This window comes from Engraulis encrasicolus, chromosome 6 (genome assembly GCF_034702125.1).
Source record: "Engraulis encrasicolus isolate BLACKSEA-1 chromosome 6, IST_EnEncr_1.0, whole genome shotgun sequence".
In the NCBI taxonomy this organism is placed as follows: Eukaryota; Metazoa; Chordata; class Actinopteri; order Clupeiformes; family Engraulidae; genus Engraulis; species Engraulis encrasicolus.
The window spans coordinates 18,252,179-18,269,658 of NC_085862.1; the positions used below are offsets into that span (position 1 = coordinate 18,252,179).

The window sequence follows — 17,480 nt, forward strand, 5'->3', positions numbered from 1 at the left end:
CTGGTTTCATTTCACAACTCGACTACTGGGTACTGCACGTGGGTCGAAGAAAGAAGGAACTTCGAAAAATAGGGGAAACACAGGTTTTACAGTTAGTTACCGTAATTCTAGAAATTGATTAGTAACAGTACTCACTGGTTAATAAAAATATGCATTATTCTTTTGAATCTGACGTGGAAATGTAACAATATTAATGGACAGATTTTGTGGGCGGGGGGGTTGTGAAAATGCACTTTGACTGAGTTATGAGGTACCACTGGACTGAGGTACCGTCTCACCACACTGCTCCCTTGGGGTGCCCATTGAGCTGCCCTCTTGCATAGGTGAGTCATGCATGCAATTGTATTTTGTGCACTGTGTGCTACAGAGTGATGTGCCACAGGAGTGGGTCTTTCACAGTGGGTGTGTCACCTTCACGTTTAAAACTGGATGATGCATAGATAACTATATACATAACTGAAAATTAAATGTTCATAGCAGGACATATCAAAGTTAACAATGTAGAAAAATATACACATATTTAATGATTAAGCATGCATACAGAACATGAGTGCAGAACATTCACCTCAAAGTGGCTTTCAGACTTAAGTCATTACACTGCCCTTCTACGTTCAATAGTGGAAAAATTGGTTATGTACCTGCAAAATCCATTGTCACTCTGAACGTAATGAGAGAAATCCTGGTAGATTGACACAGTCCCCCATTAGTAAATTAATGACTTAACATTAACAATGTATCTAAGGATATTTTTTTTAAATAATAACTTTTACCCCTAAAAAGTTGATTCTGCATGCACTACTGATGCACTCGTGGCCCGAGACATCTTCATCTGCCCAAGTCTTGTATCTTATTTTTATCTCTCATTTTCAGTAAAATGAAGAAAATGCTAAACACACTGGGACCTATATGGCCACTGTTATGTACAAGTAGCTCCTGCTGTGTCTCCTCCATGTAACCTTTTGTTAATGACTAACTTATCTGGTGTTACACTAAGGTCATATTAACATTTTCCATCATCTTTTAAACCTGATTAACATAAATATTCCAAACAAATCAAATATCACACATAATCAACAGATTTCTTTCAAGAAAAACAGAACGGACATCAGAACCAAATGCATGCAAGGTATAGTTTAGCCTGGGCGAATAGCCGACTGTTGACTCCGACAATCAGTCTGGCAAAAGCCATGAGGAATCCGTCTCCGTGGACAATGGGAGATGGTCTGATCTTACTCTATCATTTAAATTAATTGAAGTTCCAAACTCAAATTAAAACCCATATTGTGCTTTATTAGCATGCCTGTTACGTTATAGCGTCGCAAAAGCATACAAATAACAAAACGAAAGTGTGAATATAGTTACCTTAACCAATCAGTAACGGAGCTCGCGGGAGAGTTCTACGTCACCACTCTCAACTGTTTGCTGATTGGCGAAACACTGAGAGAACCGAGCTCGAGGCTTTTGCCAGACGATGTGCAAAGCCAAAATCTTTGGGTGGAGTACAGAGGATGGCGTCGCGAGGCTAGGTATAGTTGGGGGAAAAAATGAATGAGCGGGTGCAAGTCAACCTTCTTCCCACCCCTTGTCCTCCAGCCTTGTGACATGAGACTCACATTTATTGATGGCCTGAGTTGGTATTGAAATACTTTGCAATAACACATTTCAACAATGATTCTCTCATTTGTTGGGTCAAGGTGTTGAATGAGGGAAAGCCCTCACTAAAGTGGGTCTGTGCTAGCCAGGCCACATCCTCCTAATGAAACAACACCTTCTGTGTTGCTTCTAGTCAGGCCAAGAGCAATGCAAATATCGTTTCTGGTCTCCCGAAAAATCAAGAACTCCACCCACTTTGTCTCACACCAGTCAACCAGTAGCAAACCTAGGGAGGCGGGTCAACCATGCCGTTTGTGAAACGTTAATAGTCATGCTCTTGGTCAGACCAAGTCTCAAAGAGATTTGAAAGTCGGTTATAATCAGGCTACGTCTGTGCTGGTTGACAGCGGGGAAACTATTGAGTTCTCTACGGACACGAGGCAACTCCAAGGCAAGAGGACAGGAGAATACGGGAGAAAAGAGTTTTGCACACACAATCTACACAGACATGCAATACACTGGAAATGACTATGAGATGCTTTTCAAACAAGTTCATCCCATCCTTTCTTGTTGCTTGTGGCCTTTTGCCTCATGTTTGGCCCACCTCAGTGGAGGAAAAAAAAGGTTCCCTGTTGTCAACCTAGGCAGACCAACTTTTTTGGCGGTGGGGTTGCCCCATTCAACATCCCGATTGCAAATGAGATAATGACCTTTAAATTGTGCTTTTCTTAGATATTGAATCCTTCAATCACAAGCCCACAAGCAGCAGGGTAGGACAGGAGAAAGTGGTTTGACTTGTTCCCAGATGCCCTATTCAGTCATGGCTGCCGTCGATGGTCTGCTGCTGCGGCTCCTGCTTTCGGTCGAGCCTGCAGCAGATGGCCACGGCAGTGGGCCCCTCTCCCCCGCTGGAGCCGGAGCTGGGGGCCACGCAGGTGTTGCCCCGGCTGTAGGCCCCATGGGTGGGCGAGCCCTGGGAGAAGGCACTGCAGCCCGTCAACGTCCAGGCCTCCTCACATGACACCTCAACCTGTGCAGATTTGAAACATTGGATGAGCTGGTGCTGTGTAATAGCATCAGTAGTGCAAACTATTTCTGGATGAACTGCCTGTGTACTTTCTGTGCTTTATTTAATCTTATCAACCCAAAGTCTGACGAAGTCCGCTACCGAAGACTCCTTGCATTGTCATAGCAATGTTATGATGTAGGTAATGAGTCGACGGGCCCATCTACGGTAAGAGGCTACTGGGGGCTTAGTGCTGCACTTGATGAATATCATGTACTTGGCTAAAAGGATAGTGCAGTGCACCGTTTTTGCAGTATAAGCCTGAGTCCCGACCCATGGAAAAATAGCATTGTGATTGTTGATGTGATTGAATTGATTCACGAACATTGATCACATGTTCATGGGGTGCATTCCTATATGCAACCTAGCATCCTCCACTTGTGCTTGTGGCCTCACGTTTTGCTAATGCCCCGCCTCCGTGGAGAAAACAATTAAGTTTCCCCGCTCTCAGCCTAGCCAAAACAATTTTTGGGGGACTATTCTTCATTCACCATCCAGGTTGCAAATGAGGAAATGACTTTACAATTGAGCTTTTGCGAGATATTGAAATACAAAGCTGTTGTCAGTGATGTCATCACAACGTTTTGCTTCCTGGTACGAAGCCACAAGCACAAGTGGAGGACGCAACGTCGCATATTGGAAGACACCCATGGTGTGTCCTCAGTCATGTGTACCTGTTCGCTGTGGGCTGCAGGGCCGCTCTCCTTCAGGTGACACTGCAGGTTGGGGGCGTGGCAGCATGATGCGTATGACCTCATCCCCTCCCCTCCTGGACAGGCCTTCTGGTCGCCATGGTGAGGCCGTCCTGCGTCCGACGACAGCACCCCGGACTCTGAATGGACACTGCAGCCTGAGGAGCAGTGTTACCAGATGTGTCTTCAAATCCCATCCCAAAGGTTCTCAATAACCGCTAAAAAGCACTAAATTACGCCCAATTACAACATATTGTATTGATTTCTATGGGCACAAAACCGCCAAATGGTTAATTTTTCTCGCTTGTACCCGCAGACGGCCATCCCGAGCAGCCCAGTTGGGCGGGTAATCGCCCAATTTGGCAACACTGCTGAGGAAGCAGGTCATTTACACCAGTGTTTCCCAACCAGGGTTATGTGTACCACTAGGGGTATGCGAGCACACTGCAGGGGGTACTTGGAAAAATAAAATAAATGTATGGAGCATAGTAACATCGGGATATAGAGCATGAATGAGGCGGTACTCGTGGTATGACAAAAAGGCTTAGGGGGTACGTGAGACAACAAAGGTTGGGAAACACTGATTTACATTCAGTTCTATGGACTGACAAGAACATTTTCCATGCAAAAAGCAAACAGGTAATCAGAACACATTTCACTGTGCAGTATGACATCTGTGTGTATTTTTAACTCCCCCCCCCCCCCAAAAAAAAAAAATGCGGGGCGGGGGTCTGGGACTAAGTCACATGGTCCTCCACAGGGAGTCATATATTTTTTCCCACATACTATTTATGGGTACGGAGCCCAGGACAGATCACATAATATCTTTTTTTTAAATGAGTGTCAAGAAAACGCTCTCGTCTCGTATAGCGTGCCTTCCCTTTATGAAGTCATCTAAAAAAGCGGGTGCACATTTACCTAAATTGTGTATGTCTTCTGAAAAGCCTGCACTCACTGCTATGCAACCTACAGTATGGCCACATTTTTATACCTCATGAGCACAATTTACTAAAGCGTGTCCATGATTTGTAAAATGTGCTCATGTCATTTTGAATGGCAAGAATAAGTAATGATTGTTCAGGAACGTTTTTCGTGGTCACGCTTTAGTAAATTGTACCGGGGATAGGACCAGATACAGCCTGCCAGATGGTTCAAATAGACTTGAAGGTAGAGAAAAATAAACTAAGTAACTTGTGTGAAAAAAGAAGTAACCCTCTAGCAAAGTTGCTACAGGTGTCTGAGATTTCAGGTTTTCAATACTTGAATACTTCAATACTTAACCTTTTTGCTCGCCATTTATTTAGTCAATGTTCCTGATATACCTGTCATCCACTTCAAAATAATTGACTAGCAATATGACTCTGATGTGAAGCTGATATTTGTGATTTACATTAGTGGTCCGGCCCACTTGAGATCAAATTGGCTGTACTGTATGTGGCCCCTGAACCGAAATGAGTAAGACACCCCTGCTTTAAGGGCTCTGTAACTGTGGATTGGAAATGATTGTATAGAGCCCAAAATTTAGTGTGACACTTCTTCTTGTCTCGCCTCTCTCACCTGTGAGTTGGTGCTGTGGTTTGGGGCACACCGCCTTGGTACCTGGCTGCCCGCTGGTGCTGAGCTGGCACTGCACGAGGCCCCGGGTACAGCAGCGGGCGATGGCATACACCCCCCGGCCCCCGGCGCTGTTGCTGGCCACACACCGCCTCTCTCCGTCCCGCTCCTCATGACCACAGAGGGGCATGATCAGAACACCATCACAATAGCATGAAGGAAAAGCACAAGGTGTACACTAAAGCAGTGGTTCTCAACTGGAAAAGTCTTGGGACCCACCATTTTCCACTCTCATTCGGTCGCGACCCAATTTTTTTATCGTTCAAGTCAATTCAATGCAATTCTCAAAATGTAACCAAGACTCAAATGACTGTTTGCACGCTATCTATCTCGCATAAACATTCAGATTGTATCTATGACGACAGATGACACGGAGTTCACTAGCCTATAAAAATAAAAGTTTTAAATTGTTGCAGGAAAAGCTGGATGTTTTTGTTTTTTTGTTTTTACACCAAGGCTCCGCGACCCACTCATGACCCCTCTGCGACCCATTTTTGGGTCGCGACCCACCAGTTGAGAAACACTGCACTAAAGCATATAGTAGGACAGAGATGAGCTGCTCTCTCTACCCTCCATATTCCTCTATACATAGCAGGGCTTGACACTGGCACCCGCAAACCGGCCAAATGCTGGTAAAACTTGGCTGTGGCTGGTAACAATTTCAGTGTCACTAGCCAATTTGGCAGGTAGCATATTCTATGGTATGACACACCAGAATAGCGTATATTCTTTACTTTGCCCCGTGTGTATCAATTGTTTATATATTTAAGTTCAAGAAAAAGCTCAGTTGCTCAGTTTCTTTTTGTTTGATTTATTTCCATGTAGAAACCCATGCACTCATCTTCTTGCTTTAAGCACCTCATCTTCTGAGGTTAGATGTACAGTACAGCGTTATTATTTTATTGTTTTTTTAATCACATTTGTGGCTAGTAGAATAGCTGGATGGCTAGTGACTCAGTGGAAACACTAGCCACAGTGGCCAGCAAACGTAAAAAGTTAATGTCAACCCCTGATACATAGTATGTCTATATTACATCACCTGTCCCCAGTCCTGGTCCTCTCCCCAGCCATGATGCCCCCAGCGGGTTATTTTAGGGATACATCTATGAGCACTAATACATACAATGTTAATGCCTGCATAAGTAACTTGTAAGGCATGCACTAAGTAAACGCTAAGGCCTACTAGGTCCTTACTAAGGTTAAATTGGTAATAAATCCCTTATTGTGCATGAACAAGACAAGGGCGAATACATGCCTAACAAATGTTTGATTTTGCTTTGTACATGCCTTACAAGTTACTTATACAGGCACATTGTATGCATTAGTGCTAATAGATGTATCCCTAAAATAAAGTGTTACCATGCCCCTTACCCCCTCACCTCTATCCTGTCCTCAACCCTGGTGCTATATGAAACTGTATTCCAGTGGTTCTCAAACTTTTCCCATCATTCCCCCCTTCGGAGGGTCTGGATGCTTCCGAGCCCCCCCCCCCCCCCCCCCCCCCCCCCCCCCCCCCCCCCCCCCCCCCCCCGCCCAAGCAACAGCAGTAACCTACTCGCACAGATTTTACGATTTCTGCGCTGTGCAGCATTAAAGGAAAAGTGACTGGTGAGATAAAACAAAGAGGGACTGCAGTGGAATGCAGATGTGTGTTCATTCCCTATATGAGAACTAATAATATCATGTTTATAATTATGCACATGATGCTTAATAAAACTTATTGGCTTATTGGCGAGGCAAGAAATAATTTCATAAAAATAAAAATAAAAATAAAAATAAAAATCAGATGTCACAAGCCCTCCCTGTTTTTTTTTCTTTTTTTCTTTTTCTTTTTCTTTCTCATCGTGTTTCTTCTTTTGTTTTCCCTTTAATGTATTATTATTGTTTTGGCTAATATATCTGAATGTACCTGTTGCAACTCTTAGATTCATTTTATACAAAGCCATTTGTACTATTGTATTTTCACATTTTGTATTTCAGTTGTCTTAATTATTGATTGGGGTGCGATGGGGGTGGGTGGGTTGAATTTTGTTGTATGTTTGTTATGTACCTAATATTGGAAAAAATAAATAAAAAAGACTTGAGATCAAAAAAAGTCAAGAAGGTTTTGCGACCCTCTGTGGATCTTTGGTGACCCATAGGTTGGGTCCCAACCCATAGGTTGGGAACCACTGCTCTATATACATCAGTATGTCTATATTGTATCACCTCTATCCTGTCCCCTGCCCTGGTGCCATATTCATTATGTCTACATTATGTCACCTCTATCCTGTCCCCGGCCCTGGTGCCCTCGAGGGCGTAGCTGGAGCAGCTCAGTAGCTCCTCCCCCTGGCGGCACCTGGTCACCGCGCTGTCAGACGCCAACGTCCCCGACACCTCCGACCACACGGAACGGCACAGCAGGTCCTCTTCTGCCGCACACAAACACACACACACACACACAAACACACACACACAAACACAAACACAAACACAAACACAAACACACACACACACACACACACACACACACACGGCAATTCATTTTGGTTTTCTTGCTTCTCTTAATATTGTACTACCAAATGAGGTTATGCACATAAAATGTATCCATCAGGGCCACTGACAGCTTTAGTCAGGCACAAGACAAAGTGACACAGAACTGGGAACAACTGACTCCTTTGCAACTGACCCCCCCAACCCCAAACAGCTGTCTCCTTAACGCCCCCCAAGGGCTCCGTGTAGAACCCTGGTTGAGAAACACTACACTACATCACTGATGGTGGGTGAAATTAGCACATGCCAGAGAAAATGTAATATATGAGAAGGGTCACTATTTGACACTCCGCAACAACTACTGTACATGCAACTGCTTTGAACATGTAACACGTGGTTTCTTCGTCACAGCTTCATCGAAAGACGATTTCTAACATCATGCATCATGCAACCCGACATCATGCATTTCTAGCCCAGAATGCATTACTGTCTATCTACGCATTGTCCAATGCGCCTACTGCCATACCTGTGAGGTCAGAGTCCGTGGTTGGCAGGGCGGCGACCATATTGGGTGAGGCATGGCGGTTCTCCAGAGGGAAGCTGTCTGGGTTGATGGCCTCCTTCACTGCGTGCTTGAGGAGCAGCTGCAGCACCTCCACTGACGTAGCGTTGGGTCGGGCGTTCAGGATGACCGCGGCTATGCCTAAAATCAAACACCATGGAAAATCATAGACGTCAAATAGACGTCAAATTATCCCGTCCTCGACCTGTGCGTGAGGCCTCGCGCTTCACTGACACAGCCTCCTATATGGAGAAAACAATAAAGTTGGGGTTGGGGCTTTTCCCCATTCAACATCCTGATTGCGAAAAGAAAATGACCTTTGAATTGATATTGAATTAAGCTTCTGTCGTCAATGACGTCTTGCATTATCACGAGGCCACAAGCACAATACAATACAATACAATACAATGCAATACAATACAATACAATACAATACAATACAATACAATACAATACAATACAATACAATACAATACAATACAATACAATACAATACAATACAATACAAGGGAGGATGGGAGTGAGGATAATGGAAAGAACCCATTGTGTGTCTCTTAAGTAGTGTAGAGTAGAGTAGAGTATCGTTTATTGATCCCAGGGGGAAATTAAGGTTTCAAGTAGCATACACACGTAAATAAAGACATTGCCCACAAGACACAACACACATATTTACACATAAAATAATCATATATAGCTCACTGTTGCATAAATTTTGCCAAGGCATCTCTCTCTCTCACACACACACACACACACCAATATATAAAATGTAAAGTGTCCACAGTGTTCACATGTGCCTTAGCTAAGGCGAACGAAAAATGGCATTCGTCTACCACCCATCCGAGCTTTCATGGATGACATGACCACACTGACCACCACTGCAGCTTGCACCAGGCGGCTACTTGGCAAGCTGCAGGAAAACATCAAGTGGGCCCGGATGAAATTCAAGCCGAGCAAATCTCGGAGTATCTCCATTGTCAAGGGAGAGCTGAAAAATGTGAGGTTTTGCATTGATAAGGACCCCATACCAACAGTGTCTGAACACCCCATCAAGAGCCTGGGCAGATGGTACAATGCAAGCCTCAAGGACAAGGACCAGGTGAAGCAGATAAGACAGGACCTTAGCAACAACTTGCAAAGCATCAACGGGACACTCCTGCCAGGGAAGCTGAAGCTCTGGTGTTTGCAATTTGGACTTCTCCCCCGGATAATGTGGCCGTTGACCATCTACGACATCCCAATCACAACTGTGGAAAAGATGGAGCAAACTGTGACTGCCTATGTCAAGAAATGGCTTGGAGTTCCCCGCTGTTTGACTAACATTGGTCTCTACGGCAAAGGAGTCCTTCAGCTACCAATTACAAGCCTTGTTGAAGAGTACAAGTGCTCTAAAGTAAGGCTCCTGTTGACGCTGAGGGACTCCAGAGACCAGACCATCAGCAAGGCTGCACCGCCACTGTCAACTGGACGGAAATGGACACCATCAGATGCAGCACAGCATGCCATGTCAGCTCTAAGGCATACTGACATTGTGGGGCATGTCCAGATGGGAAGAGGAGGCTTTGGGCTTGCACCAAGAAAACCATCTTGGAGCAAGGCCTCAACTTCAGAGAGGAGGAGAATGGTGGTAGAAGAGGTGCGCCACCAGGAGGAGGCTGGAAGAAATGCAAAGGCTGTGTCTCTTGCCAAACAGGGACAATGGACCAGATGGGAAGGACTGGAGAGGAGGCAAGCACCATAAGCTTTATCATCAGAGCAACATACGATGTGCTACCATCTCAAAAAAACCTCCAGGACTGGTATGGGGAAGATCCAACCTGTTCCCTCTGTCCATCTCCAGCTACCCTTAGGCACATCTTGACCGGGTGTAAAACCAGCCTCACACAGGGGCGCTACACTTGGAGGCACAACCAGGTCCTCAAAAGTTTGGCAGCAGCTCTGGAGACAAAGAGATCCAACATCAACTCCTCACCTAGGGCATCCAACTCCATCAAAGCTCAAACATTCATTCGAGAGGGACAGCCAAAACCCAAACACCCCCCTACCAAGCCAAAACTTGGAAAGTTGGGCATGGCTCAGGATTGGAAGATGCTTGTTGATATTGGACAGCAACTGATCTTCCCACCAGAGATAGCAGCTACAACACTCAGACCAGACTTGGTACTCTGGTCTCCCTCTCTCAAAGCCGTCAACATCATTGAGCTCACAGTCCCATGGGAGGGGGCAACAGAGGAAGCCTACGAACGCAAGAAGCTGCACTACACAGCGCTTGCGGCTGATGCACAACATCGTGGCTGGAACGCGCAAGTGTACCCAGTGGAAGTAGGATGCCGAGGTTTTGTGGCCGCTTCTACCATCAGGTTTTTAAAAGATGTTGGTATCCAAGGACAGGCACTGCGACAGATAATTAAATCCATGTCTGAAGCAGCTGAAAGAAGCAGCCAGTGGATTTGGATGAAGCAGAAGGACCCCTGCTGGGCTCAAAAAACATCAGGACACACTCAGGCTCACTCACCCAACACCCTTTCTCCCAACCAGGAGATGAGGGACCAAGGTATGCGGTCAGTTCCAAGCCTGACTCAGGGGAGTGGACGCCCCTGCCATGCATAGTCCTTTGGACTTGTAATTGGGCATGGGACACAAGCTCGGGCTTGATCACCCCGTAGCTGGCCACCTTTGATGAGGGTGTTTAGTGTTAAAGGGCCGAAACACCCCCTGATTCGAAGGAACACTACTGACGATGTGTCCTAAATTGACAAGGTACACCCCCCCCCCACACACACACACACACACACACACACACACACACACACACGCCACTCTCACCATCAACGAAGCTCATGTGACTCATGTGTAAAACATCTAATGGCACAATGGATAGTAACACCATCTTGTCCAGTGTTTATGAATCAGTGGCACATAGAAGCCAAGACAAAGTGGCCATAAAGTATCCAGGAGTGTCCATAGTCTCTCTGCCTAGTACAATGTTATTAATTAATTAAGCACTGCAAGGTACTCATTCACTGACTCACTCACTCACCAGCGACGTGTGCGGCAGCCTGTGAGCTGCCACTCTTGGGCGTGAAGCAGGTGGCACAGTCACTGGAGGCACTCACGATGTCATCGCCGGGGGCAAACAGGTCCACGCAGCGCCCGTAGTTGGTGCCCGTGGTGCCCAAGTCCAGGGGCTGGTCGGCACTGTTAGTGGCGCCTACTGTGATCACCTGCAGGTAAAATAGATGCACTCAATATGCTGCCCTATAAAGCAGAAGGGCAATAACTGCTCTGTTGTTTAAAAATAGTTGTATAATTTTAATGGAATACAGCATACACCTTCAAAAGGGCATAAATCCATCAGATATTACCAGATTCCCATGTGTAAGGTATCATTGTAAAGCTGCACTATCTGTATTACCAGAATATATGATTAACTCAACATGCCCTCCCCCTCGGGCCTACTTGCAGCCTGTTTTCCTGTGGCTAGTCACACATCAGTCAAACATCATGAGCTTCAGCTGACTCCAGGTAACTGCAGTAGGCGCAGCTCACCTCTGGCTCGGATGCGGGTGAGTAGCGGCAGGCGTCATCCTTGTAGTTCCCGGCGGCTGCAATGAGCGTGGCCCCGGACCGCACCATGTCCCTGCAGGCGGCGTTGAGGGTGCGGCTGAACCCCCCCACAAACGGCAGCAGCACCACCAGAGGGCTCAGGGGCTGGGCCTCCAGGGACGCTCGGATGTACTCCAGTGCTGCAGAGACAGCAGAGGGCATGTGAAGCAGAGGTGCATGGCCAAGGTGTCTACTTTTTTGAAGTGAGTATAATGTATATTCGAGCATTTTTTGAAGTGGGTATACTGTATATATTTATGCTATTCTAAACAATGGATCAATCAATTTTAAGTGGGTATACTGAAGCCCCTACAATTTAGAAGTGGGTATACTCCCTATATCTACGATCTACGTTGACTACACCACTGTGCATGGCTAAGGTGAAGGTAGAAGGAAATGTATGGTGGTAAGTACAACACATGACATTACGTTGTGGTTACACCAGTTATTCCATTGCACCTAATGAGGTGGCTAGACCTAGGAAAAGAATAACAGACAAAGAAACAAAGAAATTCCCCGCATTTGATCCAACCATTGCATCACTCTATAGTAACTGTAGCCCTCCAGTTACTCAGTGAAGTTGCTTGTGTTGGAAGAAAACTGTGACAGGTTTTGATTGTTACTTCTACTTTGACTTTGGCCACCTCTGATATGAAGTAATTCATGTATTTATAGCAAGGACCTTCTGCATGCTGCATTCTGTCCAGGGTCAAGTGGGGAACCTTATTTGTCAGAGGGAGTGAGGGACACAATCATATAATGGATTTTCAGGGGTCCGGTCTGAGTCATGGCTGGTCCTTGCTTACCTGCCAGTGCTCCCGAGACAGTGCCTTTGCCCTGGCAGTTGAGCAGTCGTACGCCGTTGACACTGGCCCCCCGCGCCACGCCCGAGTCCCGGCCACTCAGCACGCCCGCTATGTGGGTGCCGTGACTGTCACACTGACTGGTCTGCAGGTGAGCAGGAGAAACACAAGAGAAGGAAGGTCCCTCCCCAGACCACTCTGCTAAGTCTTTTGTTTTATTTGTGCCACACCAGTGGTGTAGTCTACGTAGAATGCGGGTATACGGAGTATACCCACTTCTAAATTTCAGGGATTTCAGTATACCCACTTAAAGTGATACTGTCCCATTTTTGGAAATAAGCCTATTTTACACCTTCCCTTGAGTTAAATGATAGGGTTTTACCGTTCTCCTGTACTTTCAACTGTTTTCTAGTTATGACAGTGCAAATTTTACCTCCAAGCTAACAGTTAACATTGAGTCCTATGAGACCAGTTAGCCGCGAGCTGGTCTCATAGGACTCAATGTTAACTGCTAGCTTGGAGGTAAAATTTGCACCGCCATACCCAGAGAACGGTTGAAAGTACAAGAGAACAGTAAAACCCTATTATTCAACTCAAGGAGAGGTGTTAAATAAGCTTATTTCCAAAAACGGGACAGTATCACTTTAAAATTGATTGATCCATTGTTTTGAATAGCACAAATATATACAGTATACCCACTTCAAAAAATGCTGAAATATACAGTATACCCACCATACAAAAGTAGACTACACCACTGTGCCACACGCACCTACTTGTTTAGACTAGCGAGCGTGCGTGCGTGCGTGCGTGCGTGCGTGCGTGCGTGCGTGCGTGCGTGCGTGCGTGCGTGCGTGCGTGCGTGCGTGCGTGCGTGTGTGTGTGTGTGTGTGTGTGTGTGTGTGAATGAATGGGGGGGAGGGGCCTTCGCTCAAGCTACTGGAAATGTTCATGATACGATAAACAAGTGATAGATAATGGACAGAGAAGTGGGAGTGAATAAGGTTATACAACTACAGTCTATGAAACCATGCAAGAACTGTGGATATCTCTTTGACATGCGTGTCTGGATGTATACAGACATGTGAAAAGGACATGGACAATAATGAGCCATCACTGATCATCACTCACCTGTCTGTGTACTCGAACTCCGTCTTCATCGGGAACATTGTTGAAGTCGGTCTGCTGCACTCGCCCTTCAATCTCACGGTGTTTCAGCTGGATGCTTGTGTCTAACAGGTACACAGCTACCTGGGAGCCATCATCTACGCATGCGCGCACACACAAACGCACACACATTACATTTACATTACAGATGAACTATTTTCAAAATAAAGAATAAACCAGTCATGCAAATGAATATGACATTATATAACTTATTGGACTTGCTGGGTTTTCCTCCAAAATTACAATCAGGATACTAACATCTGTAGGACATGTCCAGTAGTCCTTGTATACTTGGGTTACTGAGAAAGTCACTCACTCGGTGGTGCGTATTTTCCCGGTTCGTGCTTTGTCTGCACAATGCGGTCCAGATTCCAGGGAAGCCCTTGAGCATAGATTGAGGAGTCCTCTTCAATGTACTTCACATGTGGAAGATGCACTGCCTGTGTAGGACCAAATCAACGGCCGTTTTTCAGACCCTCTAAAAAGTACGTGTCATGCGCCACAGCTGTCACCATTGTAGAAAGAGTAGAGTAAAATGTAGTAATCATGTATTAATTAAAGGGACACTGTGCAGGAAATGGTCAAAAAAGGTACTGCAACTATGCTGCTCATTGAAACTGGGTTGGCTATCGACAAATTTAATATTTACATGAAAGTTTACTAAGTAATAAACAAATATTTTCTAGTATGGCCCAAGTAGAGTAATTTTTGCAGCTAAAAATGGCTATTTTTGGAAATTCAAAATGGCGGACCATGGAGAAGATCCCCCTTTTCATGTATGAAAAGTGCAATTTTTCCGGTCATAATGAATACTTAGAATTTGATGGTAGTGGTAAGTATTCATGAAAAAGGTAACATTAATGAATGGGCAGCATGAATTCTGGAAATAAACAACTAAAAATCTCACACAGTGTCCCTTTAAGGAAATTAAGGTGTCAAGCAGCATACACACATACAGATTATTTTACATAACAAAACAAAGCATTCACATATAAAGATACATATTAGTTTAAACTGATTCGGATGCGTTCAGGTGGCATTTACCGTGTGCAGCACATCGCTGCTCATCTTCACCAAAAAGCCATGGAAGGCGCCAGAGTACTTCTGCATGACCTCGATAAGGTAGCCTCGCTTGGCGGCTTTGACCTGCAGCCTGCGGATGGTGCGCTCCACGTGGTTGTCGTGCGAACCCTCCCGCATCACCACAATGTATTGGCCGGGTATCCGCCATTCGCCCTGTGCGTATTTGGGTAAGAGCGCACAAATGAAAAGCCGCACTGTAGAGTGACTTTAGCAGAAGATAGGGTCGGCTAAGGTAACGCTGGTGAACCAAATCAAGACGTATGTAACAAGTGCACGTCTTATCTAGCACGAGGCATGGAAGTAAAATAAACCTGTGGTGTCTTGGTAATAATGCGTAAAGCATGGAAGTAAAATAAACCTGTGGTGTCTTGGTAATAATGCGTAAAGCATGGAAGTAAAATAAACCTGTGGTGTCTTGGTAATAATGCGTAAAGCATGGAAGTAATATAAACCTGTGGTGTCTTGGTAATAATGCGTAAAGAACCATTTTCCCCGCGTGGTTACGGAGGTTGTGGAAATTGCAGAAGATGGTTGGTTTTTGGTTAGTTATTTTAAGTCCACCCTACCTTATTGCACCTGTAGAACTCTGCGGATGGTTCGGTCCCGGACTCTGGTTGGGTATCATCCTGGCGAATCACAGATATAATCATCTCCTCCTCCTCTGTGTAGTCTTCAGAGGAGATGGCAAGTGGAACCAAAGCGCACAGAAAAATGCCTACAATTCCGCACTTCACTATAGCACCCATTGTGTTTCTTTTGTGTGTTGTGTGTGCAATATCTTAAAATAGTCCCTTGATGAACTTAACAGTAATAAAATAACAAAAAAAGAATAGCCAACAGAAGTTTGCTACAGAAGTTTGTGAAAGTTTGTTATTTACCAGCGCGAGCTCAGGAGTAGCGCACGCTCTCAATAATTCCTATTGCACATTTATATGATAATTGTAAGAGGTGAAGTAAACTTGGGCTATCCTCGAAGGCGGGGACTGGTGACGTTTTGAGGGCTCACGCCACCGCTTTTGTATCGAATGATGTCTTGGCTTTATAAATGCCTTCTAATGGCTCAAATTTCACAGCTCCAATCGCAAATAACAAGCCAACACATTTTTAAAGCAGGGTGGCGTGCTACTAACAAGTTCAGACATGATGGCCTTTATCATTTGCCTGCATAACCGTGTTTGACAGTTGGATAGGCATAATTAAATAATTATTGAAAGTGTCGTTCATGCCATTGTCTCTAGGCCTATCTATTCTAGCATGATCTGCCCCAAGGTATTCTTGCAATTGCATGCCAAGTGTGTTGAGGGTGTTTCAAACGAAATGATAGTCGAAAGAATACCTTTTAATAAGTGTTACATTATACTTGCTACATATTCAAGTCACTTCAACAGTCCTTTGTGCCATGCCTGCTGGCTGGCTCCCCAAGGACACGGTGTGTGTGACGTCACGGCGTAGCACACATCATATGCGCCTGAAGTAGGCTATATTGTGCTGTGCTGACCGCAGGGCCGTATTAAGCCAATGGTGCCCCCTGGCACTATACATTACTGGTGCCCCCTTTATGAACAATATTTGCTAAGTTTGTGTCTTGTGGTGCCCCCTCACTGGTCAAAAATGGATGGTGCCCCTGGGCACTGTGCCGCTGGCCCTTATGGATAATCCAGCCCTGCTCCTTGCTGACTGCTGGGTATATGGATGTGGGTTAATTTAGCTATGGCTTCTTTCATGTACATGTGGCTCAATCATGCTCATTTGATGTGAAGCCCCATGGCAATTTTTGAATATCCAAGATGGCGTTTGCATTTAATGTGTCTCTGTTTTTTGCTGGTTGTGCTGCTGTGAGTTATAACTCATATGGCCTATTTGCCGTCTGTTACAATACAACAGCGTCAAGATACTAACCCTGATGGTTAACCTGGTAAGGGGCTGGCAGCATCCCATCCAAGTCAGAGTGGTTACATGTGGTCGCAGAAGAAGTGAGGTTTTGCTGTCCTCGTGTGGTCAAGTTTTGTCACTACTTGTGCCACAATAAGGGGCTAGACCTCTGTACAGCACAGTGAACGGGCGGGCACAAGCAAAATCACGCGCACACACATATAGGCCTACACACATAGGTTCTAGTCAGGTTATATAGGGCGGTTTATTTCAGCCTAACCTTCTCTCCATCGGAAATCATATTGTGCAGCATTCACATTTTTATAATAGCCTATTTAGTTTGTGCACACCTTATCATCAGGTAGGCTAATTGTCTGAGACCTGCCTAATTTCTCTTCATTTTTAATTCTTATGAGGCACTTGCCGTGATTGCACCTCCTTTATATTGAGAGGCGATGATTGCTGAAGGACTCAGCGGTGCCTAGACACAGACATAGACCAGTGGTTCTCAAACTTTTTCCATCATTTCCCCCATCAGAGGGTCTGAATGCTTCCGAGCCCCCCCCAAGCAACAGTAGTAGGCCTACTCGCGCAAACTGATTTTGCGATCGCTGCGCATAATCAAAGGAAAGTTGACTGGTGGAGATTAAACAAAGAGGGATTGCAGTCGAATGCAGATGTGTGCTCATTTCCTATGCTAGTCAAATTCATGACAATTAATAATATAATGTTGGTGAGGGCTTTAAACGTAATGATTTACTGGCGAGACAGGAAATCATTTCCTTGGGGGGGAAAAGTCCAAAATCAGATGTCACACGCCCCCCTTGAGATGCCTTCGCGCCCCCCCAGGGGTGCTTACACCCCACTTTGAGAAACACTGGACATAGACAGAGGCGCCCTGTTTGTCCCCTCTCCCCCACCATCCCCCGGTTACCATGGGGATCACTGCCAAAGTC

The 17,480-nt window shown here is 45.4% G+C and overlaps 1 protein-coding gene across 1 annotated transcript; it reads right to left on the reverse strand.

Annotated features, from left to right (window-relative positions):
- Nucleotides 1-2,209: 2,209 nt before the first annotated feature.
- On the reverse strand, nucleotides 2,210-15,809 carry pcsk9 (proprotein convertase subtilisin/kexin type 9). The gene is made up of 12 exons (XM_063200815.1): nucleotides 15,219-15,809; nucleotides 14,614-14,805; nucleotides 13,886-14,009; nucleotides 13,534-13,667; nucleotides 12,409-12,550; nucleotides 11,546-11,742; nucleotides 11,037-11,220; nucleotides 7,964-8,140; nucleotides 7,228-7,376; nucleotides 4,909-5,074; nucleotides 3,334-3,509; nucleotides 2,210-2,623 (listed from the first exon to the last, which is right to left on the reverse strand). Exons 1-12 carry the CDS (start codon nucleotides 15,396-15,398, stop codon nucleotides 2,408-2,410), a joined length of 2,037 nt encoding a protein of 678 aa, XP_063056885.1. The 5' UTR covers nucleotides 15,399-15,809; the 3' UTR covers nucleotides 2,210-2,407.
- Nucleotides 15,810-17,480: the final 1,671 nt, after the last annotated feature.